Source organism: Haliotis rufescens, unplaced genomic scaffold (genome assembly GCF_023055435.1).
Source record: "Haliotis rufescens isolate VD_foot unplaced genomic scaffold, xgHalRufe1.0.p SCAF_1, whole genome shotgun sequence".
Classification (NCBI taxonomy): Eukaryota; Metazoa; Mollusca; class Gastropoda; order Lepetellida; family Haliotidae; genus Haliotis; species Haliotis rufescens.
The window spans coordinates 6,451,908-6,478,646 of record NW_025963779.1 but is presented as its reverse complement, the minus strand read 5'-3'; the positions used below and the strand labels follow the sequence as shown (position 1 = coordinate 6,478,646).

At 38.4% G+C, this 26,739-nt stretch overlaps 1 protein-coding gene across 3 annotated transcripts in view; it reads right to left on the bottom strand.

The window, feature by feature from the left end:
• The window catches only part of LOC124136696 (gonadotropin-releasing hormone receptor-like), a 92,839-nt gene that overhangs the window by 6,982 nt on the left and 59,118 nt on the right, over window positions 1-26,739 (bottom strand). For 2 of the 3 annotated variants that reach the window (XM_046502691.2, XM_046502692.2), the window contains one exon: window positions 23,522-23,804. In XM_046502691.2, the coding sequence (XP_046358647.1) occupies window positions 23,522-23,804 (283 nt within the window). The remainder of the gene's footprint in view (window positions 1-23,521; window positions 23,805-26,739) is intronic. The other variant, XM_046502693.2, reaches the window with a different exon arrangement.

Genomic DNA, 26,739 nt, shown 5'->3' with positions numbered 1-26,739 from the left:
TCAATAGATCCGTGTGTATTTAATTCTGTCAGCTCCCTGGAGAATACACAACCCAAGCAGCCTTTGAGGCGCTAGAAGGCTAACAGTCATATTACCATCTGCCCCTACCGGGGACCCATTTACTGCATAGGGAGACACAATTTATGCTTCATGTGCCTCAGGGTTGGTCGGGAGCGAAACTCTCAGATTCAGATGCCGAACGCGGTCACCTATCCAACTTATTCACCGCAACCAACGTTGCTTAACTTCACCCATTTGGTGACCTGTGCGCTTAACACGGGACCACGTACTTAAACCACTAATACATAAAGAAAACTAATACCATTGTGCATACAGATACGGGTATTGGTTTCATCAGGTGCATGTTTCATCATATTGTTGCATCCTCACATTCTGTACTAATTGAACGCCACAGATAGGAGAATAACATTTTATTCCATCGCTGATAGTGTAGATTTTAAGAGGTTCTTTCTGAAGTATAGTATCCAGGGTCCGACTAATAGTGTTTTCAAGCCATACGTTAACAGTAACTAGACGAAATGTCTGTCTTCAACATACAACGTAGAGAAACAAATTGTTACTATTCTTAGTTTGCCTGAACTTTGTGTACCCATTTTTTCAAATAAATGTCTGAGACAAGATTTCCTGAAGAAAAAGAACAAGGTAACACAATAACGTCCGTATAATAAAAAACTAAATTAGTCCAATTATGTTGTTACAAGCGTGACTAGCTGAAGGCTTCAAATTATAGTTTGTTCCATGAATTAATCATGCAATCGTTCTTGGTTTAAAACACATTGGCTGGTACAAGTAGGCGATGTTGGTGCTACAGCCCACGTTTCCAGACAGACACAAACTGTAAATAATTCATCAGGTATATTGTACTCACAATTAAACAGACTCCCGTCGACATATGTGATTCATGTGAAGACCACACGATGATGTACTGACTAATTGGATACTAAATATGTCCCTAGAAGAATTCAGCTGACAGGCGGATATGTGCAACAAGAATTGGAGTCAACATAAGAAACGAGACAATGATAGATTTTGCAAAGGGTGAAATAGCTTTCAGTAACCCATTTGTTAAAAAGCATGACAACACTATCTTTCAGTAATTCGCATGGAAAGTACACGGACTTTCGTGATTGCAAAATCTAAAGTGTTGTGTGAGGCCTGTCGGTTGTACAATGTTGGCGTGTCATGTTGTTGTTTGTTTGTCTGTTGTCTAACGTCGCCTTCAGCAATATTCCAGCTATATGACGGCGGTCTGTAAATAATCGAGTGTGGATCAGACAATCCAGTGATTGACATCATGAACTTTGATCCACGCAGTTTGGATGCGATGACATGCATCAACCAAGCCAGCGAGTCTGACCACCCGATCCCGTTAGGCGCCACTTACGACAAGCAAAGTCGTTTTTTACGGCAAGCATGGGTTGCTAAAGAGTATGTTGTACGTGTTGCAGATCAAGATAGGTAAATGAAACATTTTGACAGCAGAGCCTTTGAAAGACGTGGTTTGATAACATTTCTGTTCTGTTTGTTTAACGCCGCACCCAGCAATATCTCAGCTATATATGACTGCGGTCTATAATTAATCAAGCCTGGACCATAAAGTCTAGGGAATGAAATCATGAACATCTTTTGGGATACGATGACATGCATTAACAATGTCAGCGAGACTGACCACCCGATCCCGTTAGTCGCCTCTTGCTAACCCGGATGTTTACGGTGAAAGGAGGAAACAAATTATATGCGAGGACACAGTGCGGAACTCGAATATAAATATGGTATTTTATCCTGCCTCAGACTATGAATCCATATACATAACAATCCGTGGACACTGTCATAGAGGATTAAACGTCCTGGATCACTGAACACTTCTTATCATTGTATTCACATACCAATACATTATACAGTTATACAAAAATACAATATAGGAACTAATGCCCACCGCTAATTTGGTTTAGATAAAATGGTACTTTTCCGGTATAAACTAAAAACGGTGTGCATACTGTGTAAGTTTAAGGAAAATGCACACTTGTATATATTCATAAACGCCAAAACTTATTGAAGTCAATTCCTACAAATAAATACGTCAACAATTAGAACTTCACAGACTGCGTATTTAACGATGAACACACAAACATTCGAAGAAGTGCTTATTTCTTCGTACAAAGTTTGGTCAAAAGGGAGGCAATGGCCTATTAACATGCATATCTTTCATTTGGCAATGACAAGCGATTCCAGGGGATGTCGTATCCTTTATTTATTTTGGCTATTTTTGACAATGAATTCATCATGAATGTTAAACGATTAAGGGTTATGTCGATTTGTTACGACTAAGAAATAGCCTGAAAAGTTGGTGATTTCAAATACATGTATTACCCTCACGACTATAACTTAAATGATTATAAACACAGTTGAGAGTAAGTATATAATATATGGTTTGTCTATGTTGAGTGTGAAGAAGAAACCTTTCTGTCATTACTTCATTCTTAAACTGTGAGGGGGCACGGGTGGCCCAGTCGTCTAAGGCGCCGCGATTAGCTGTGCAGAGTTGCGTCCCTTGGGCACACCAGAAACCTATGATTGTGGGTTCGAATCCCGGTTCGCCCCGATTATGTTTCTACGTTTGTCAGCACCATACCCGTGCTCGTGGGTTTCACCGGGCTTTCGGGCTTTCCTCCCACATTAAGCTGACACGCCGCGATATAACTGGAATAATGTTAAAAGCGGCGTTCAAACCCAACTCACTTACTCACTCACTTAAACTGTGAGCTACATGTACATGTACTATCCGTTCGTAAATATTCCAGGCGAAATTGGTATCCTGCTGATATTTGCCTCATTTCGTTCGGACTTATTCATGAAGACCAAGGTACGCCATGATGAGAGTTCATTTATGGGTTTTTTCTGATTGAGGTTGTGACAGGGCCAATTGATTCATAACCTCTTTAAAGCCAGAAGCAACACCAGTGTCGGCTTTGATGGGAGACCACCTAGAAAACTCGTTGCATTATTCCGTTTGAATTACAGATGGTTAGATGTGAATGTAAAACATGGGTGCATGGCCGTGACTTTGAAAAATAAGGTATGTAGAAAAAACAGATTTCGGTTGAAAGACGAAAATATATTAAACAAAGTTTTATTCGTTAATAACGCAATCTTCTTTTTGAAATAAGAATAGGTCGAAATGCTGTTAAAATATATTTTATTGATAGAGTCTGCGTGGTAGTATGTTGGTCTTTTTAGAATGATCCGTCCGGTTACACCTTGTTGGTTACAGGGCTTATAAGCATTGTCTACGTGCCTTCATTATATATCGGTTGTATAAAACTGCTCCCGAGAAATGTAGCACATGGAGTGTCTTTGGTTTATTCGAGTAATCAGTTGAGCTAACGCCACACAAACTTCCTAACTTCACTGATAAATATAGCAAGCGAAAACAGTCCGATTTTGTTGTTGCACCGGCGTTTGCTATCGATTCAATAAAACCGAGGTGTCTTTCTGTTTGTTTTCCATTATGTACATATTGTACACTGCACTCCAAAATAAACTCTTAACGACAACAAATATCGTAAAGATCTCGTTTCCTTTCCTTAGCTTTCATCTAAATGATTATTGCCCATTAGTCTGACAATGCTACTACACTAACTACTTTACAGCTGAGTAAAGCTTTAGAAACACAACGATGTCCCGGTGTATGGATCCCGTTACTCTGAACAGCGACAATTACTTGCGATAGATAGTAAGGCATTACATCAGGACCAAGTATTCACCTTCAAGATATCCACCATTGCAGGTGCGCCTACGTATTGTCAATTAAGTACTGTTTTCTTTTCCGGTAGATGACCAGCATTGATAAAATGTATGACGCTTTTTCTCGACAGGCTGAAATATCAAGCTATCACTGTTTAACTAACTGCTACTGACATGCACATTGTCTTTCAGTTGCATTTAGAAACTGTCATATGAATGGAGACTGGACTAACGTTTGGGTTTCAATGTCCTTATTCTTTCAATGTGACGTTTCAGTAAAAGGACAAAGCCTTATCAAGCATGAGATCAACTGCAAGGTGCCACGCTCATATATGTCGCTGTGCAACCTTTGGCATATATCCCCTGATCTAAGTTTGGTTGGCACGTTCCCTCTGTTCAGAGGCGACACAATGAGGGTGCAACTCATTACTGAAACTGTCTTACTGTGAACGAAAATTTATATTTTAAGTAATGGGCTCTAAATCTAGCCTCAATTAGGGCCTTCCCTACCACCTCATCCTTCTAGCTATATGCTTCTTACGTCACTGGATTGCAATAAGCATTCGGATCATTTTAACTCGTCAATTACAGAAAGTGAAAAAGGCCATAAAACAGCAAGTAACACCAAAAGCGGTGTTAGACAACGTAGATAACCTTTACAATAAGACGAAGGCATGTGCGCCTGGGATTAATCACAACAGGGTTTTTTTCACAAGCAGCCTAATTACCCAGTAATGAAAGTGAAACACGCCAAGCTGATATTAGAAAGACGAGCTAGTCAGGTCCGTGTTTTTATGTTCAAACAACACAATCATTCCTCACCAAGAATGCACGAGGGACATTAGGCTTGCACTAGTGTTTACACTCCCTTGATTTCATGCGTAGTGTGTTCGATCAACAAGAAAGAGAAACTTGCGACGTAATACAAACATCGTAGAAATTACATACTTTCGTTATATTTATGGAGTGATCTTTGCTATTTGCTTTCTGTGTGTGTCAACAAACAAACTGAATGCAATGGTGCAAAACCTTGGTGTAGGTAATTTCAGAGTTGGTAAAGGGTAAGACGGAACGCGCCAGGACGTTTGCTGATGCTGATTTGATCTCTATGCAAACAACGATTAAAAGGAGGCTCTCCGGAGACATAGGTGAAAGCAAGGATCTGAACTTAGTACAAGAACCCTAACCAATGACTAAGGTACAGACTAATAACAAAACAGTTCTACATCAGTTATTGATCTCAGTCTCAAAAATTGTTTTCAGTACAGACATAGTTAATTTCAAAATACTCGGATGGGGTGAATGTTAAACTCAATTAAACATCAACAGTCACAAACATGTTTCCGGTACTAACTTACTGTTCACAGAAATTTTGAAATGAAGATTGAAGTAAAAAATAATTCGTTATTCTATGTACGACTGTTCTTAATTCAAAAACATGATACTTGGTTCAACTAGAAGATTTGTCTATGTCTATAAGATATATATCAATTGATATCAAACGAATTATTTCTAATGCCACACCTCACCCCTTCTTAATTATATGTGCACATCCAAAGAGAGCATATATGAGCACCTCAGATCAGTTGGGAAATTTTAAGTAGATGCAAGACGTATTCATTAAAAATGGAAAATGATATAACATAAAGAATCATCCGCAAAAAGAAGTGCATCCATGTGGTTTTACTTCATTAGTGTAATTATTGACTACGTAAATGTACGACTTTGATCTAAGCAAATACACGTGGCACTGAAGACTTTGCATAGACATATATGAATTCTACATTCCAACAGTGGCATAACGTGAAACCCATCTCCGAGCTTTACACAATATTGCCAAACAACGTGTTACAAAGTGTTGACTATTTGCTAGAAATGGTTACAGGACGTCTGGATTTTGTGTCCCACGTAATAATCAGTGAAACATCGTTAGTTCATAGCATGGTCAATTTTGGATTAAAGTATAACTGCATAAATAGACGTATAAATGATGTCCATAAGGCCGTGGAAGGAGACTCTTATGAAGGTGATCTGAATCAATTGACAGTAAGATGCTGTGGAGAAAATATCAGAAGATACTATATTGCATTGACAAAACTTTAGAAGACTTTAGAAGAATTGTTTTAGTGCGCGCTGATGTATATCCAAATAATTTCTATTGTAAGTGTCTAGATATACGGATGATCAGATGCATGAAGCAATTTGTATTAAGGAGAACCAGAACGACACGATTGTTGCCATCACACTATAACGGGAATTGAACGCACGCTGATGTCATCTGTGTGTTTGCTGCTTTTATAAAAAAGGTGCCTTTTTCAATTGGTATAATTGACAGTTGATAAAATGATTAACGTTATCACTTTCACGTATTCATCAGCCAGTTGGGAGCATCAACACATTTTGATCATAATTCAGGTTGTTTAAGTGATACTGTACTGTATTTATTTATAAAGATTGGCCGTTCTTATGGTTCTGTTTATCAAGTTTATGAATTGAATAACCTATATTCAAAATTCGAGGACTCATATAGTTTGCACTTGGGTTTTTCACTCAGAAAATCAACGAACTGAAATATAAAAACTACATGTTTGTTGAATTTATGGTTTTCGATTCATAACTCGATGAACAGAAACATAATAACAACCAGTCATTATGAATAATATTGGACTTTCGAGTAAACATTCTTCAGTGTATCACTTGATAACATGATAAAGATTGCTTGATGTTATTCATGATGTGAAGAGAAGTATATTCTATTAACTATCAGTTAATCAATTAATAAGTGTTAAATGAGAAGAAATATCAATGAAACAAAACAATATTTTCAGATGACCAGGGAACTAATGTGCATCGTCTATTCATATCGTTCATAGATTCCCACGGTTTCAGACGCCTCATTAGGCCAATGTGTGTAATCACACGGTCGTCCGCAAACTATACATCTTCATCGTGAATATCCCTTTTATATTCAACTGATAGGACCAATTCATTTGCTTGATTGACATATTCCTTCACATGTCCGGAAATTTGTCATTGCAGACTACGAGTAACGACCACGCACATCTGGCGTCTGCCGGTCAAGCTGCTCGAACCACTGGAAGTATATTGAAAGACGTTGGTACGAGTGCCTAGACAGAACGGGAATTTGGTGTGTTCAATGGAGAAGAGAGGCGACAGGTTCTATGGAGAGAAGCGACTTCACTTCAATAGCGATTAGTCTGATGATCGTCAGTGACTATTGTCTTGACAAGAAATTCAGAGTATCCTCATCTTGTGGTCGACACACCCTGTCGATGTCCTTTGCTTTCATACAGGTGCTGTTGAGTGTGTTAATCATGGTCCATACATCACCAAACTCCTCAACAATCGTGTTCAAGCCAGTCGATGTGATCTATGAAAGTTGTCTCGTGTGATGAAACGTTTAGTTGACGTCACCACAAAGGAGAGAGGTGAATCAATTTAATTATCTATAAAGGGTTTCGAAAAGTACTAAAGCATAGATTCGAACGGGCGTAGCGATGTATTGGTCAATACAAGCTTATCATGCTAATCAATGCCTTCATTTGATTTCTTTCCTTAACATGATTCAACGCTTAATCAGAGAATTAACTCGAGGTAAAATTATCTCCAATACGTATTTTAACACAGCGCTGCTCACTGTACCTACACACTACAGCTCTTCATATCACGCACTTACACCGCAAGTGACAACGCTATTGATTTATAGAGTTGAGTAGAAATAGAGGAGAATCATAAGTAATTAAATACTGTCAGTTTCTTTTTCCATTTCGGTCTCAATCATTGAAGGGGTGCACTGGTAATAGGAGATGGTCACACACCTGGAACAAGTAACAGGCATCACACAATCGTTATCTTCACGAAGTATTCGTCCAAGCATGACATGTCCTTCAGATGCAGTATCGATAGGGGTCTGGACAAAATGCCGATTAACCAGAAAGGACACAATTAAAGCGTTTATTATCAATATATGCTGACAACAATTTCTCAAACAACAGTTCGGGGCCGACCATTTGATATTAGGGGTGTTCGGGCGTTTTGGGGCTGGTGCCTGGGATTTTATCTTATCGAAAAGAAATATCATGCTTCATCCGATGTCGCCTCTTACGACCGACAATGGTTGCTGGGGATCAATTCTGGCTCGGAAGCTCTAAATGGGCGCAAGTACAAGTGGTACATATCGCGCACACATAACACTGAACGTTAAACTGTGTAGCATACGAAGTTGTGATATCCGGACACATACTGAGCTCCCTTGGTTATATGTCCACTGATGAGACAACATCGACTCCACAAGGCCTGAGGATAACACCAGCAGTTCACAGATTGATCATGTCAGCCGACTCTAGACTATGTCGAACATGACCCAGCCCCAGAGGTCTTCGCTGTCGACGTTTCATGAGGGTTCACAATCATCATGGACATGAGCCTATTTGGGATAAACAGCACGCTGTTTGAGCTGACATAGTGTCAATAAATACTTCGAGTCTCTACGTAAATACGTCCATGGCTAGACTTATCATTGGACAGTAGTTAGTTTTTATCTTACATGTCGACCTTGATAACGTAATGGGCCAAGATTTCAAAATTAATAATTCATATTGCTTACCTTATAATCATTTTGTTTAAGAGGTCACTTTGTTTCATGAAATTCGCAAAACTTAAACCGTAAATGTCGACAAATAAAAATGAGTCATTCCAACTTCTATCATGTTTCTCACCTCTAGTCGGTGCCACGGGTGGCCCAGTCGTGTAAGAAGGCGCAATTCGCTGCGCAGAAACATATGATCGTGGGTTCGAATACCAGATTCGCCCTGATACATATGTACTCGTGGGGTTTATTAAAATGAACGTCTAAGACCTGCATCACTCCGTGATTTCCGCCATGAAGCTGACGCGTTATGATGTAACTGAAATTCTTTTCTGAGAGGCGTAAAACTCATCACCCGCCTGTTTTACTGTCCCGCTCAGGATTGAAAAGAAATGGTTCGTATTTCCACCCATTTACCCATCTATATAAACACCATTCCGCCCTGGAAAGAAACGTTTCAAAACCTTCTCCACATATCTTATCGGCAGGATATTACAAGAAAGCAAAAGACTCTCTCCACAGCTTCGGTAAGTTAGCTCTCAACACCTATTTATTCAATGTAGCAGGTGTTGCACCTCGAACAAGTAAAATACAGACACCGAACGCGTGAGTTTTATTAGCACATGCACCCGTAAAGATCCAGGTAAGAATGGGTCTTTAGCAACCCATGCTTTTCGTAAGAGGCGCCTAACGGAATCGGGTGGTCAGGCTCGCAGACTTGGTTGATGCATGTCATCGTATCTCAATTGTGTGGATCGATGCTTATGATGTCAATCATTGGATTGTCTGGCCCAGACTCGATTATTTACAGACCGCCGTCACATAGCTGAAATATTGCTGAGTGCGGCGTTAATCAACAAAAAAACCCAAAACAAAACAAATATAAGCAGATGCTGAACTGAAATTGTGAACCATATTTTGGCCACATACATGCATTTACAACCAACACACATATTGCTCTTCTTGTTTTCATTCACACACACGCCTCAATAGCGCGTTAAATGATCTTTGCGTTTTTCTGGTTGTTTAACTGATAAATGGATATCGAAAACTACCTTGACAATAGTAGGGTAACACGAGGTACCTGTCTTCACGCCTATCCAACTTGTACCACTTTAAACAATGTCGATATCACGATGGATTGGGCTGAAAGAATGTTAACCCACAGTAATCCTCAGATTCCTTTGATTGCATGGTACTGGTAAATTAAAGTGGCTGAAGTTGTAGAGATTAGAGACAAAGCTCATGGCTTTCGTGTGAGTGCCAGACGTGTTATCGTAGACTTCCGCAAATTGGTGTTGTTAATTACTATACCATGTTGGACACCGCAGCATCCTAAAATACTTGACCTAAATTCTGTTGTAAAAGGTGAAAAGCTAAGTTGGTTCTTAGTATACAAAACCGTGACTAAATTGTATCTCAGGGTAAACTGGAATATTTGTAATGTTTCACAACGCGTACATGGGAAATGTGTACTTTTTTAGAAATGTTGGCTAATAGCACTCAATTGTATTTTTGCCATTACGAAAAAGGATTTTAAATTGGGCGGAAAATGTTGCTGAAGAAATAAGTCGAGCTGTTCAAGGATCCTAGGCTTACGTCCCTTCGTGCTAGGCACATTGACAGCCCAGCTCATACAAACACTACTTTATCAACTAACACAAATGTTATTACGTATATTTCAGTCTAACAGTTATATGAAGAGCCACCCTTATACAACAGAGATAACATAAGACTGTTATTTAAACGCTTAGACCCAAGCATAAGATGGGTACCAGGTCGCGGGACTTCTTCAAATGCTTTCATATATATCGTAAGATCAAGTTTAATTCTGTCAAAACATTGGACATTCCATTTTGAACACTATACCGCACGACATCCAACGTTTATTGGGGAAGTGAAATGGGAAATAACGGAGAACCTTAACGTGTGGACTTTTAAGATCAGGTATTTGGTCGAGAAGTCCCTATCCCAAGGACATAAATTGTGTCTCCATCCTTGCTGAGCTGTATCTCCCTGCATGCAAGGGCTGATCAAAACGTTCTACGAAGAGTAACTTTCAACAGTGGATCATAACAAAGTAGTGAACTAGTCAATGTAGTACATGGTTTAAGTAGTTCATTGCAAGTGTATTTTGTCTGTTGAGGTCGTTTGTATATTCGTGACAGCCAGTTGAACGTGACAAGGGTTAAATGGACACATAAATGGAAATAACTAGTACCGAGCAATCATCAATGTTTTTACTAAAGAGAAAACACTCCTCAAGAAATTCATGACCGCATATCACAACCTTATGGGGATAAGTGCCCCAGCTATTCAATCAGTGAGATAGAAAACCTGAAACTGTCAGAGAGACGTATAACCATTGCTTGAGAAAGACACAGGTCTAAGCCATGGATGATCCATTGAATTGTTTGTTTGTTGCTTAACTCCACACGCAGCACTGTTCCAGCTATGAAACTATTATTCATGAACATTTAGAGATGAATAAGATATCTGCACGTTGGGTGCCAAAGTTTCTAAATTCTGATCTTGAGGAAAGAGAACTGAGAACTGACATTGCCAGAGAAAATTTAGAGCTAATTGAGGAGGATTTCGTCAAATTCAAAAAGAGGGTAGTAACGGGTGATGAAACATGGGTCTACCACTGTGACGTCACTCCATGGAATGGCACCATTCCACTTCTCCTGCACCAAGGATTTCAAGTCTTAAAGACCAGTGAAGAAAGTTATGGCCTCTGTATTCTGGGATGCAAAGGGTGAGATCCTTGTTGATTACTTAGAAAGTCAAAAGACGATTACCGGTGCCTACTATGCTCATTTACGTCATCGTCTGGGAGATTCTATCAAAGAAAAGCGGCGAGGAATGCCGACTGCTGGAGCTTTACTATTTCATGACAATGCCTCTTTTCACATCTCTCGATTTGCAAAGGCTGCTGTGCGACAACGTGGGTTTGAAGAGCTTCCTCATCCTCCAGACTCGCCACACCTGGTACCAAGTGATTTCAACATGTTTCCTAAACTGAAATAACACCTTCGTGGAAGTGCTATGTAACAAAGATGACCTCAAAGCTGCCGTGAATGGGTTTTTCGGAAAACTTCTTTCTGACTGGAATTGAAAAGCTTCACTATCGATGTGAGAAGTGTCTTGAAAAGCAGGGAGATTATGTTGAAAAGAAATAATTAAAAACACTTTCACAATTGTTGGTTATGTGTTAGTCTTAGAACTGTTTGACCAGCCATCGTATTAATATGAATTTCTGCTCGGATTCGCAAAATCGAAACACGCGAATTTGACCTTTGGATCTTATCTTAAGCTTCTGGTATATCGATGATCTGATATCATTCAATGAGGTTAAATGGCCAATTCCTGTCCACTGTTTTATACATATTAACTAGAAATAGAGACCATGAAACATCCTCATTTGTTTCATATTTAGATCTAAGCATAATGATTCAGAGTGACAATACCTACAAAAGCAACTTTCTGTTTATACCGAACAGTATACCAGAAGATTACGTTTACAGCTTTTGATGTACAATCGAGGATATTATTTCTATGAAGATTTAAAACAGACTCTTGCTAAATATCGTTTGATCTGGGTAGCAACATTCAATGCCCCAGTAAAGCTTCCAAACGGTTGTATCGTAGAGGAGTAAGGTGTGTGGAGGAGATTTCCAATTTTGACGCTTTATAATTATGTGTGTGTGTGTGTGTGTGTGTGTGTGTGTGTGTGTGTGTGTGTGTTTATATTATATATACAGTGTGTGAACTCTGTGCACTCAGAATACTCAGTATTCACCTGATGAAGGGACAAGAAGAGCTCTGAAACATCGTGACAAAGAATAAAACAAGTTGCTATCCATAAGAAAATGTCATTTATATATATATGAATATACCCACTTTGCAGGGTATTTCCCAGATGCGTATGACCTGAAATGACTTTGATAACAACACACATAGAGCAACACTATGCCATGTGATACTCCTGCAAAACGGACTTCAGAGCAGACCCATAAGCAACAATACGAACCCTTTGTAAGTGATATATAAATAACTGTCAAACCATTTAGCAAGATACCATATGATACTCTTGTCATAATCATCCTACTTCTGCCACGAGGTCTTCATTACTCTTGTATCTCCTGTAATTGATCATTGTCAGCTCGATTCAATTATCTCGACATGGAACCGAAAGCATCTGTACAGGCAATGCGGTCAAATATCGGAACTGCGCTTGTCTGAAACTTTGGTTAAATCGATGCATTTTCGATGGCTCAAAAGTGAACGAGGTGTCATTGTAAATATAAGCAACAGAGCTCTTTCCATAATCAAAAGCTTGTCATTGTTCATTGTACGATTCCGACTATCACTGTCAATAAGATGATAATACCAGGTGTTTTTTTCGAAAAGGTGAGCGTATCCTGTCCCAGGAGTATCACCCGCCATAAACACGTGCAAAGGCAAGTCAAGTGAACAGTTACAGTCACAAACGATGCATTTACTTATCCTGCAACTGTTTATCCTTTTAGGGGAAAATGAGATGGCGGTTTAGACAGGAGTATGAGGATGTAAACATTTCACAACATGAACATGAAGATACACTCTATATATGAGATCAACTGTTACAGTTACCATTGTTGAAACTTTTGTTTGTAAGTACACACCGATACCTGGAACATGACCTGACTAAAGCAGTATATCTGCAACACAGTGATAGAAGCAGTCACCTATGTTTTCATATTATCGGCTTATGTGTCTTTTTACATACACTTAAATGCATCTGATAACATTTTCACCGACCGAATGCAGTTTGTGGGCTTAATGTTGAGATGATATAGCAACCATATCATCAGATTAAATCTATTCTTCAGATACCTTTGCCACAAAACCATTAAATAATGACATTTAATTTGTCGTTTGATACGATCAAAAGAATTATGAATAATAACAGCGGATGCGAAAGAAGAAACAAACATATTAGCCTTTTGTGTTGACATGCAGCCGACCTTCTCATCTAAATGTCATTGAAGCGGTTCTACTGCCATCTCTGACTGAATTGGCTCTGGGAAAGAGCTACTTTAAATGCCAATTGAGTACAACTGATTCTGATCGCATCTATAGAAAGAGTAAGTAGTGCAATGCCAGGTGAACACGGAGCCAAATACATAGAACATGAACTTCCCAATATGCATTGTGACCAATGTTACTCTTCCATACATTGCGCACCTGCATGTCCTTACCCGTGGGCTTTTGCCAAGTATTCTTGGGTAATTTAGCACCGACATAACATAAAATGTGTAACACCCTCAGTTGAAAAGGATGGGTGGTACCTGATACCCGTTTGGCCTATGTTGTGCTCGGTACGCCGTATGCAGCATAATATTTTAAACCTACGGGATAATTCACGAACACCTTCGTGTTAAATTATTATCAAAAGCCTCTAGGGAAGTTCCCAAGTTGTATAATTTCATTTAAAGGAGCACTTATCTCTGGCTTCTTTTCGCCTGTCTGACACTGGCCGCTAGGGCCGTGAGTCGATTTGCTCGCTAACACGACTGAGCTTAACAAGAGACTGGGCTACTGTCTGCAAGACCAGCTGAATAAACTTGGAGGCAAAAAAAAGAACGACGGAAGCTCATCGGATGTCGTTATTTGGAAATACCCCTGATGGTTATAGTTTATAATAAAGAGTATCCCTGCAGTGAAAGCATTTTCGGATTTCGGATTGCGTGGATGATACGATTACTGCTCCCTTGTTGTCATTCATGTGTTCTGCCATAACCCTACACTTAAATTGTATATTCGTCGTCATTCACAGGTGCCCATTCGGCATTTCGTGCGTCTGGGGTAATTATTCAATCTAAATCCAGGTTTGAAGTGAGGTGAAATGTGTGTCATGTGATATGCACGTGGCAGTGATTAATCACTGTTATCTTGCACAGTGGATATGACAAGAGTAAGTGTTTAGATGTGTGGGTTTACTGAAGGAAAGGGAATACACTCATAAAATGGCGTGAAGTGCCGATGTCTAAACAACATACCTTGATTTACGGTTAAAGGGTTAACCGATAATTCGTTGATTGATTGCTCATTGTTATTTTACTCAATGTATTTGTTTAAAGAACCGTTGGATATTGTTCCTTTATGTGGATATTCACAGATACATTCCTCGAACAAGGAAGCTGCCTAAAATTTTGACTTTGGTAGGTTATAATTATGATATTTGCATTTTTTTTTCATTCATTTGCTGTAGGATTGAACAGACTCATTCGTGTTCCTCTACGTTCTTCGATGCGCGACAGACGTTTTTTCACAAGTCTTTTACTTCGTAAGCGTGTATATGTTACAGTCAATGTGTAAAATGTGATTCACTCAGGCACTTATGCTAGGATTAGAAGCCAAACAATATATAAATATCCTTTTAATTCTAATATTTTCAGTCACTTGGTGATGTTATATAACATAAAAATGTTTGGAACTCGTTATTATAATAATACAGATGGACATATTTTCAGTCCATCTGTAAAATAACTCAATATGTAGGCGTTTAATTAATTACTTAAGTGAAAATTTTGCACATTTTGACTGTAAAAAATATAAACACGATAAAATAAGCAACGCTAAGGTGAAATATTTACTTTGTGTTGCAAGTCAAAATAGTGTAAAATCGCCAAATTACCAAGCAAGTGACTGATCAAAACTTCGTCACCATTACCGATGCTACCCACAAAGATGCCTACAATTCCTTATTATTTCCAAAACTGTTTTTCATGTTGTTGAAAATGTGCCCTCATACTATTAATAAAAGTGACAAATGCGCTTACGAGTGGCGCAGTACAGGTCGCGAACTAGTCTAGATTCCTGATATATCATCCGGGTACTCTCGGTGTAAAACAATAACAAAGGCAACAACCAGTCCCGGGGAATTGCTTCAGATCAGTGCCCCTTTAACACATCATCACTAACATTGGAAATGATTATTCTGATTTTCTTTGTAACAAACAATTTTTTTTTATTGCCCAAGTCATATTCATGAATACAGAATCTGAGGAACACTAAATGTTACATACAAACAATACTATATTTACAGAGCAATTTTGTCTTGGCGAAGTTAATACCCTAGTTACAGCTTGGTAGAGGCGCACGGGGAGTATGCGACGCTGGAGGATGGCTTCACTCAATTCGTGAGCCTTAACATTTTGCCATAGTAACAACAAAGTATATACCTGCTATCTGTAAATAAACACCGGTATGCCTCATGCGTATGCCTTCATTAATAAAGTTGAAATCTGTCCTTCAGTAACACCCACAATATCATTTCCATATTCACAAGAAATCGGTGCCAAAGGCAGAGTCGATTTTTCGATTCTGACTTATCAAGAGAATGTTCTTATGAATCACTATCAAATAGTGATGATACCAGGAGTTAACCAAAAAGGTGAGCTTATCCTGCCACGCCGGTGGCACCCTTCACAAACACATGCAAAGGAATGTCACATGTTTACCTGAAAAACACGGGAACATATGGTACAAGTCAAAATAGGGAACTGCATCGGACATATTTTTTGTCTTATTTGGAAATGTCCTCCGCGTATGTATTTATATTGATAATCCAAAGTCTTTTCAAATCTTATGTTTTACATGAGAGGGGAAAAAAAAGGTTTCTGTTTCTACATGTATAATATACGGGTTTGACCGAGATTTTTAGAGGACATTGCCAGTAATATATCTGCCAAATTCCCGATTACTTGTTAATGTAGTTTGTACTTGTGTCTACATTAAAAATACCCTTTTATCGAATGTACTCACATTACCTACATTAAGTTAAATATGCATAATATGCTTTAGAAAATGGAAAGAAAACCAATGATTATCCTGTTGTACATCTTTGTATAAATGAGGATCCTTCCCAGTAGAAAGATTCCAAAAAAGCGAAGACAATTTGCTTTGACAGTTGATATCACTACAAAAAACTAAATTGACATGAATACCTGAAAAGTTATCGTGATCGCATCTCTTCCACGAAAATTGAAAGGAAGTTAATGACGCAAAGAACCATCAAATTTTGCATGCAACTTTATTTTCCATTAGTCCTAATGGAAGAAAAAACAAAAAAAAACAATATTGTTCAACCTGCATAACAAACCTTATCATATTGAACGCTTGATGTTTGCCTGTGCTGAAACGCATACCTTGACAAAGTTGTTTGATAGAATTGGTTAAACGGTAAAGTATACCATTACTATCAAGTAAATTAATGAATTATATATACAAAAGACACAAGGCGTATCTAGAAAGAAAAGTAAGTTAGAGTATGGATGTATTCTTACTGTGCGTCACAATGCGTCAGTGTTTATTAAATTTTGTTGTTGTTGATGATGTTGACACGACTGTCATTGTATGTTTCCTATATAATCTTCACTGGTGATAATGACAATGATTCCCTTGTGTTGTACACTACAACATAATTTTGAACCTCATACAAAGATAGAGTTTGCTCGCGGGGATACCGGGTAGGTCACAAGTGACTGATGCTCGCATGAGGCGACCAAATGGATCGGGTGGTCACGCTCGGTGACTAGGTTGTTTGCATGCCATAGAACACCGACTGCGTGAATCTTTGCCCGCAATATCAGTCACTGGACTGTCTAGTTGATTAGTTGCAGATCACCGTCATAAAGATGGAATATTACTGAGTGTGTTAGTAACACAACAACTAAACACAAAGAAAGCTAACAGACACGCAATTGTTGAAAAAAATTAAAAGTATAATTATTCCTATACTAGTAAACAGCTGAAAACGTTCATAACGACTTCTAAAGGTTTTGCTTCTTTTTTTAATTATGCAGATCTCGTGGACCAGACCTTGTATCTTCTTGTTCTAGGATATTTTGAAAGTTCTCACGGTCGTTCGAGTAATAATACGCGAAGGGTAATTGAATATCGGTGAGCACTCATGGTTGGTACCATGTGCATTGACTTGAATTATTGTACAACCTGATTCAACAGTGATTAACGTTTGCAAGCTACAGCACATTTTAATTCCGCTTCTACCGAGTATTCTCATGGTCTTCAATGACTTTGGTTGCTTCAGTGGCTTTGTACTTGCTATAATCTAACTAACAACAACAAAATAGTCTTGCGCGATCCACTTGTGAGATGATCAATGAATCTCGCATTCTTTTGTGAGCTGTACATCTACGAGTAATTACATTGTTCCATCGCAAATGACTTCAGATAATTAACCCGAGCAAGAAATTTAATTATCGCTGTGGGAGACATGTGATTAAGATTCCCACACGGCAAATCAGGCATGTTATTAACACCTTCTTCACTGTAATGTGTTTGTGGAGAGACATGTTTCCTCTTCCAACCACGTCCTACATGCATGGGTGTCTGGGAAAGTAAGTGTACTCGCATCGCAATGAAGAAGGATTACTTGTACTGTCATCCTCAGAAAGCAAAACTTATCGCGTTAAAAAAGTTAGCGAACATAGCTTGACAGTCTTTATTGAGTTCAGTGCAGTAACTCATAAGCCTTCATTGGGAAGATACGTTGAAATAAATACTAATATTTAGTGAAGCGCGCTTGCTGAGCCATTCTTGGCCATTTCATAACTGCCTTCCGAGAATTTTCTTCTGGTTCAGATTGGATTTGCTGACATATAAGGAGCATGCTCACGATTTATCACCACTTCCTCTCCCTCTTTGTGGTTACAGCTCATGGGAAATTATATCCAGGGTCTTCTTGGGCACCTTCCGCTTCCACATCTGGGTCTCTCTGTTGTACTAGCATTTGCTTCTACGAGATATCAGTTTGTATCTGTGGTATGTATAGCCGATATATGGCCATATCCAATACCTCGTACTATTTCCAGAAGAAATTTCAGTTTCATTTTCATAGGATCGATTCCTACCACCTTGGCTTTGTGAGGCAGTATCAGGACATGTTTCATGATATTTGCATTGCAAGTAACTGAGGGTTTCCTGTACACACAGGGTTTTTATACTGACTGGTGGTTGTCAAATAGAGATAGAACGCTTTCAATGTACTCTCAGTGTTTAAGACTGGGTTTTCTGAAGTTGTGAAAAGTGACTGTTCATCGCAGTGAACATAACACTTGATATTTCACTCCAGTGAACATAGCAGTTTGACGGAATTATTGACATACCAGAGCTTCCTCTTGGGGTGTCTGACCCGAACACTTCCTTTTGACATTAGTTCCACATTGACAAGGCAATGTAATGACAGATGTTCATTTATGGAGTAAATGAAGTTCTTGCGCTTCTCTTGAAAAAGTTTCGTTTTAAAAAGTAAATGTATTAAACTCGTCAATCGGAACTGTTCGTTTCGCAAAGCGCCATTTTGGTTACTTGACTAGCGAGTACTAGTATTCCTTCGCTTCCAACAGCGGTCTCGTAGCTTTCAAGAATAGTTTTTTGAAGTTGATTTTGTATGTAATCATATCCAAATGTATAATAAAGAAATTCAGTGACTACAAATATGATTTATTACTTTTGTTTATACTTTTTAAGATTTCGCAAACGCGGGACTACTTTTTAAGTCGCCATTACAACGCCTGGTGAAACGTCCCTAGGAGAACTTACGTTTCAAGGTTTTACATTGGTAATGAAAAAACAAATATTTTCCGGTAGACAACTACACAAGAAGTATATAATTTATAGGTTATTCCATGTGTTCGTGAAATGTAATTTTTGACTCATCCCGTGACACTGGAAAGGAGACATTTCACTCGTGGCTACGATATCTTCTTTGCCCCGTCATTCAATGAGAGAAAACATGATATTAACCTCGACACATAAAATATCCTCTACGTATTAGCAATAAAACAGAACAATGGCCGAGCATGACTGATAAAGAGAGGTGGCTGCAAGCTTACGTGTATGAACAGAATTGAATGATATACTTAACACAATAAGTTTCAGGTCGGATTTCTGTTGAGGACCAAATTCAATTAAAACTGGTGGTATCAAAATGTGTTGATAGACATTCCGAAGAATTCTTCTTTGCGGGTGCCATCGGTGGGGCAGGATACGCTCACCTTTTCTCAAACAGCTGGTATCATCACTATTTGATAGTAATCCATAAACACATGCTCATGATAAGGTCGGAGTTTTATTATCTATGTAGAATGATATGAAAATATCAGTGTAGCGTATCCCTTATAAAGAGGGGGCACGGATGGCCTAGTCGTCCAAGGCGCCGCGATTCGCTGTGCAGATTTGCGTCCCTTGGGCACGCCAGAAACCTATGATCGTGGGTTCGAATCCCGGTTTGCCCCGATTATGTTTTTAGGTTAGTCAGCACCATACCCGTGCTCGTGGGTTTCACCGAAGTGGTAAACGTCTGTGACCTGCATCACTTGGGGCTTTCCTCCCACATTAAGCTGACACGCCGTGATATAACCGGAATACTGTTAAAAGCGGCGTTAAGCCCAACTCACTCACTCACCTTATGAAGAAGGATTTTATGAGTGTTACAAACACTGAAACAAAACAGTTTCTATGATAAATGTTCCTCAAAAGATTTTGACACCTATTTTTTTGCGAAATCACATTCCATGACAACAGTGTGCATATACATAAACACAAAATAATCCGGTTTGAAATTAGTAACGAATCATACGTAGCTCGTTTACATTCACCACACGATTGAAATGAAGATTAGTTGCAGCCATGAAACTGAACTAGGTACATGTATGGCACAAAGGCATGAGGGATGAGATCTGACACAAAAACAGTAGGAGGGTTCACACTTGAATGACACAGAATAAAACATTATCCGGAACATATAAAGTGTTTGACAGATTCCGGTTCTAAAAAAGGCACCTCAAGAGTAAGCCGTGGTGTGCCACACGAGGAAAGTGAGTGCGAAATGTGCCGCAATTAATACACAGTGGGGTGAATGCAAATATGAGAAAATCAATGAAAATAAACAAGATGAATAGAACCACTAGCAGGTCATTTGGAAGCTCGGTGGTATAGGCATCGCTAGTAGACCTCTCCGTACTTTCATTAATGTAGAATTATGCTTGAAAGATGGATTTTTCTGCACCACCACAATATAGCTAATATACCAGTCTTTCTACCTTTCTAATCCGCGGTTTTCGGCACGATCGTGTAAACATTGTTTTCGGTACTACTGCATCAATATTTTGCTGGGTGGAAGTGCCAAAGGACAGCCCATACGAGGCATTTGTAAAGGAGAGGGTCATATTTCATCTACCTTGGGTCAACGTGGTTTGAATGGCACCAATGAGTACTCAGTGTTGATATTATGACAGTTAGTATTATATTAGATTACTACAATACGTATTTAAGTTGCTATTGTGAATTGAATGAAACGTGTCAATATATTGTTATGATTAGCATTAACGTAAGCATACACAATTTGATCAATAACGTTTTGAAAGCACAAATCTCACGTTCACCCTTTCATGTGCTGGACCAGAATGGAAATTTTCTGTGGCATAAATGATCGAATTATTTCTCAACATTTCGGTGAGGTATTTGTTGGAGCATACTAACTCTTCTTAAGAATATCTCATACAATTACTGTCAGAGAAACGCATAAGCTGTTTATACATAACGGTAACAAAGATACAGGAAGCAGCTCACACGCCAGTGAGTCTAGAACCACCACAGGGTATTAACCGGTCTTGTGTGGATTAAATGATGATTAGTCTGTCTAAATGTGGACGTTGAAATCAGCGCAGCTTCGCACCAACTTAAGCTCAGAAGGTTACAGCCAGTCAAGCTTTAAGGACTAGGACATCAGCAAGAACGATATATATCAAGTGTTCTAGGTGCAATTGGCATAACTAACGAATATTATAAATACAATATATGGAACTTTATGGATAAGCCAAGTGTACCATACTTTTCTTTTCTTTTTCACTATCCTAGGGAAAAAAGAACACAAAACGGAGGAGGCATCCTTACGTTTTATGTCTTCCTGTTCTTCTAAATGTCTTTTCCAAAAAAAATACTAAATATGACACGGTACTTGACAACATGATGCTACGGCATACTATGACCTTCACGGCGTTTCTTCTTGCTCATAGACGCTTACTTTGTAATGAAATTTGAGTAACGTGTGATACCGGTATGTTTACCCTGTTCGTGAAGACCTAGTGTCATCCATTTATATAGTCCTTCACTATTTTGCCTTTTACGCCCTATGACACCACTTTCGGCAGATATTCGAGACTTTTATTCTCTGGCGTTGACGTTTTGAATTAGTAATGAATACACTTGTGTTTATAAATGTTGTTAAACATTTTATATAGATAATCTCACCCGCCGATTGTTGATATATTTGATGTACAAAAAAAAACGAGGGCGAGATTCTGTTTATCATCCAAACGTATTCTGCCAACTTTTTCAGCTTGTAAACAGTAATGACCAGTGTCGTGATTATAAAAGGCACAGCTAACCAGCTCCAGAGAGAATGGTTACGTAATTTGCCTATGACGACAAGGTGACCGATGACCCAAAATCCGGAATCCAAATGAAGTCAGGAAGGGTGAGATATTTTTTTATAATATTTTAACGTCGTAATACTTGACTGACAAAATGTGTCTGGTTATAACAAATTGCACTATGTTTATATGATGCATACGCAGCCATCCTTTTAGTTTAGGTTGACGTTCAATATTTCCAAACGAGGTTTGCCAGAAGACGTTTTCTCGACATGAATGATCAGTGCTCATGAGATGTATTTTCAGATTTGTTCTCGTGAGTTCTCTGTAAGGTTCCAAATGCATCACTAGTATATCCTTACTGTTAGATAAATCCGGTCAGATGAATCTTTATATACTGAACAAAACAAGTCCGGGATTATGAATATTTTTATGAAATAATGTGCGCAGTCTTCACCACAAAAACAATCACGCAAAATAATCATGATCCCTAACATGTTTGTAGTAGGGGGATACTTTGTGGAACCTGTTTTAATGTAATATAGAATTAATTACTTGACAGTGTACATGAGGCTTTTGGAGTAATTCTTTGCTTTATTCTTTCTTGTGACCATTCACCCACATGTAATCGTACTCTTTTAGTTAGTTTGGTTTTGCATACAACTGCTTTGTCCTGAAATTGATGTAATTGATGTCTTTTATAGTTCACGTAGCTTTCAACCAGTACCATAACCTGAGATCATAGCTTTGATACGTGGAGAAATTTCAGTACCCGTCCAAAATAACTAAGTCTTATTAAGCAGTGAAATTCGTCCTGTCGGCAAAAAACAAATTTAATTATGAAAAAAAACCCTTTAGAAACGTAAAGGTTTCCATCAACAGACTGATGTAAATTGTGTTTGGGGCAAATCATGCAATTCTTTGTTGTTGATAATAAATTTACTGTAGGGGAACGTATCAAGATGATCGCCAGCCTATTCGGATCGCCGCGTGATGCCTTGAAGCAAACGATAGCGTTAGGGATAAAAGAATTTAAGTAATGATAATCTCTTCTACAATGCTATTAGGAAATAAAATTAAGGAGAAAATCGTTTAGTGTGACAGGAAATCACCGACATCTGTATCGCGTGACCTGATTTTTAAAATTGAACATGAACATTTTAATCGGGTAAGGCCCCAGACAATTAATCTTTTAAAGTTTTTTTCCAAAGTGAGGACACGGAGAAGAAGTTCGGCGATGAATTGTCATTGTTTGTAGGTTTTAAAGCACATGAATGACTAGATAATGATTGTTAGATTTTAGTTTTTAATTTTTGCACGGACCCTATAAATGGAGGATTAATTTTTGGATACACTAAACATTGTTTAAATTGAATTAAAAAAGGATTGATGAAATATCTTTTTAGATATTTTGTTAACTTATTTCGGAACGAGTCGAATAGTTTTTTTAAATAGAAAGGTAGAACACCGAAAGAACGCATATCAGGCATATATATATATATATATTATTATATATATATATATATATATATATATATATATATATATATATATATATATATATATATATATATATAAATATAAAGATAGCTGGGATAAGTACACCAGGAGTAGTAACACTGATGATGGATTAAAGGTTACTAATGGGGAATTTGTTAGTACTCGCCCTTTCAACTTCCAAATGCCTTCTCTACAAACTAACCTTGCTGTGTTCACCTTGCATAGCTGGAAGGCTCCGTAGATCATGGGATTGAGCAGCGAGTTGGTCATCCCGATGAAAAATAACCACAGGTTTGTCCTTGGGTTAAATTCTTCCCAGAAGAAGGTTGAACAGATGAAGAGAACGTAATAAGGAGACCAGCAGACGACAAAAGCTAACACTATCACTATGGACATCCGGAGGGACTTCCGCTTTGCCTTGCGCAGTAGATTACTCCTCACGGGTCCTCGTGAAAACTCGTTCGATAACGATGAGGTGATAGACTCTGCAAATATAATATCATTGATGGGTAAGCATTAAGTTTAAAATTGACTCAGGTACTCGATATCCCTCCTTGATGGTATTGTTGAAGGAAACCACAAAATAAGGCGTTATTAATCATAGACTACCTTGTTGAGGTACATAATAGATCATCATTGGGTCAACCAAAAACGCTTTAACACAAAACGTAATTCTCTACCGTCCTAAATTATAGTGTTAATAAGGGTCTAATACATAAACGCTGTCATTGAATCTGATTCGTATTTCCAGATAACCATTTTACAGTTGAAAAGGGTTTGGCAGCATCATACCCGTGCTCGCGGGTTTCACTAAAGTAGTAAACGTCTACGACCTGCATCACTTCAGGCCTCCCTCTCACATCAACTGGAATACTGTTCAAAGCGGCGTCAATACACAGTTCACTCACTCACGCTTGAATATAACTGGCTTAATACTTTAAATAAGAAAAAAACCATCTTATATGTGTAAATATCAACTAGTTCACATGCACATTGTAAAATTGCCATCACGCCCGGGAATGTTTTACCTTCACATCTCATAAAGTCCAAAGAGTTAATTAATGTTGGCGCTTAATCTTAAAGTGAAAGTGTAAATCTTTCCGTGCTCATTTGATTGGAACTTAATCGTTGCTTAAAAGACTTAAAGCAAAAACATTTAAACATTTAATACAAAAAAAAGAAAAGAAGTGAACTAAATATGCTGCAATAACGTTTCATGCAGGAATACAATTTCAACTCGAAAACGTTGCTTTAAGGACTTAAATTGATTGTAACGGCTTGCTTGATTGAATGTATTTGCTCCTTTAAAGAGGCGTCTTTTGCATTCACGAACAAATACCACTTTGATCATTGTAAGTTACGCCTGGGGATCCTTTGATCTGTCGGTGACTGATTTTACTTGAACCAGTGAGTGATGGCCTGAAGAATGATGATCCAGTGTCATTTAAGAGAATGTGTCTTTCAAAGCCGGGGGTAGTCTAGGCAGTCCATCGATGGTCAATTCAGTAGGCCAGAAGAGCTTTGGACCAATTCAAGCGAAAACAAATCCTCTAGACAAGGGTATCGACTGAGCAGAAGAGTGATGTCCTGGGGTAAACTGCCTTGATCAACGTCGTGAATGGTTTCATGAGTTGTGACCATTACGTTGATGTTATATCTTAATACACATAATGTGGTTATGCCTTTTTTGACAGTTATTTTTTATTACGAGACATACTGTTGGATGATATAGTTAAAACAACAATACGGGGCAGTGCTAGTCTTTCACTGTTACGCACGCGATTCACTGCCGCATAGTGGCATTAGGGACCACTGATGCTATCCTTGTAGTTTACATTTGTAGGAATAGATTGTATGGTTGTCAATATTCATGTTCAAGTGACCCCTCTGACCAGTGAGTCAGTGAGGTTACACAGCAAACAATACTTAGGATACAACATTGTTTGATTGATTGATTGATGTGATACTATGGTTATTAGAAAACACGTTTAGGATTATTTTCCGTTTGCGATACGGTTTAAACGACACTCATGATAAATATCATTACATTGTCAATTGCTTCGCAAGTTGGAGCTTGGGTCTACTTGTAAAGCAGCGGGTGGGATACATACACAAAAGTAAATATTATTTAAACATTTGACCAAAATCTTTTGAAACGTTGATGGCTCGACAAGTGTCAACTATGAATGGTAGTATTAACAACAGCAGTTGAAATACCATCATCACCGAGCGTTGACATAGCAGACATAATCACATCTCTAACGAACTAAGAAGTATCTTGCGAAAAGGTGAGTGAGTGAGTAAGCGATCTTTGCTCAACGATGGACTATTCTACTCTGGAATCCTATTGAAGGTTTAGAAAAGCTTTCCTAAAGTTCACTGGGCGTTAGGATAGCCTAGTTGATAAAACATTTGCTCGTCAAGCCTAAGGGCCGGGTTCGATTCCTTCATGGGTACAATGTGTGAAGGCAATTTCTGGTGTGCAGTGATGTTGCGGAAATGTTGATAAAAGCGGCGTAAAGCCATATTTACTCACTCACTTACCCCTAACGTGCATTGACATTCCGTGCGTAGTGAATCCTCTTCACTGTTATAAACACTAGTCACAAGTTTTTTCATAGGAATGATTCGTTCTGCGGTATTAATTGTTTTACAGATTTGACAGTTCAGCAACCTCCTACTGGACCCTTGACAACATCCTTTTGCATTCCAATTAAGTAGCTCTTCCATAACCACATGAGAACTTTCCCAACTTTTCTCTTTTAATCTTAATGCAATATTGCTTTTGAAACGATACCGTTTGTAGAGCATTGATCCGACACGAGTAAATCAGTACCGACGTCTTAATAGGCACGTCGCTGCATTCAGAGAAGTTTGAAGACTATGTAACCAAACTCTTGAAATAATTTGCGTTGCCAGCAGTTACATCCTTACCCTTTTAAGCAACGTGGGATTATTTATGCATGCATAACCAGCTCCTGGTGACAGAATGTGGTGGGGGAACAGCAAATAAGTGACATTTCATCATGACCACCTTCTTTCCTAATTTCATTTACTTCAGGGCTCTTCCACAAATCAACCAAAGATACATTTTTTACAAGTCGACAGAAAGTCGGGGAATAATACACATGGGAAATAATGGGATGAGAAGTGCTTTGTTAGGAATAAATTTCACGATTACAGTTGCATTTCTCCAGAGACATATTGGATAATTTTAACAAGAAATAATAAATGCAGTTTATTATTTCTTTCAAACATGTTTTGCAATGACAGCGATCACGTAAATTACGGATATTTGCGGAGAGACGTGCTGGATGTAACATTTAGACTTACGTCAAAAGCAGTTTATTAAATGCCTCTGGATGGGATGTGAACAATCTTCCATCCACGTTTGTGATTCGTGAAGATCCGGGGTGGAAA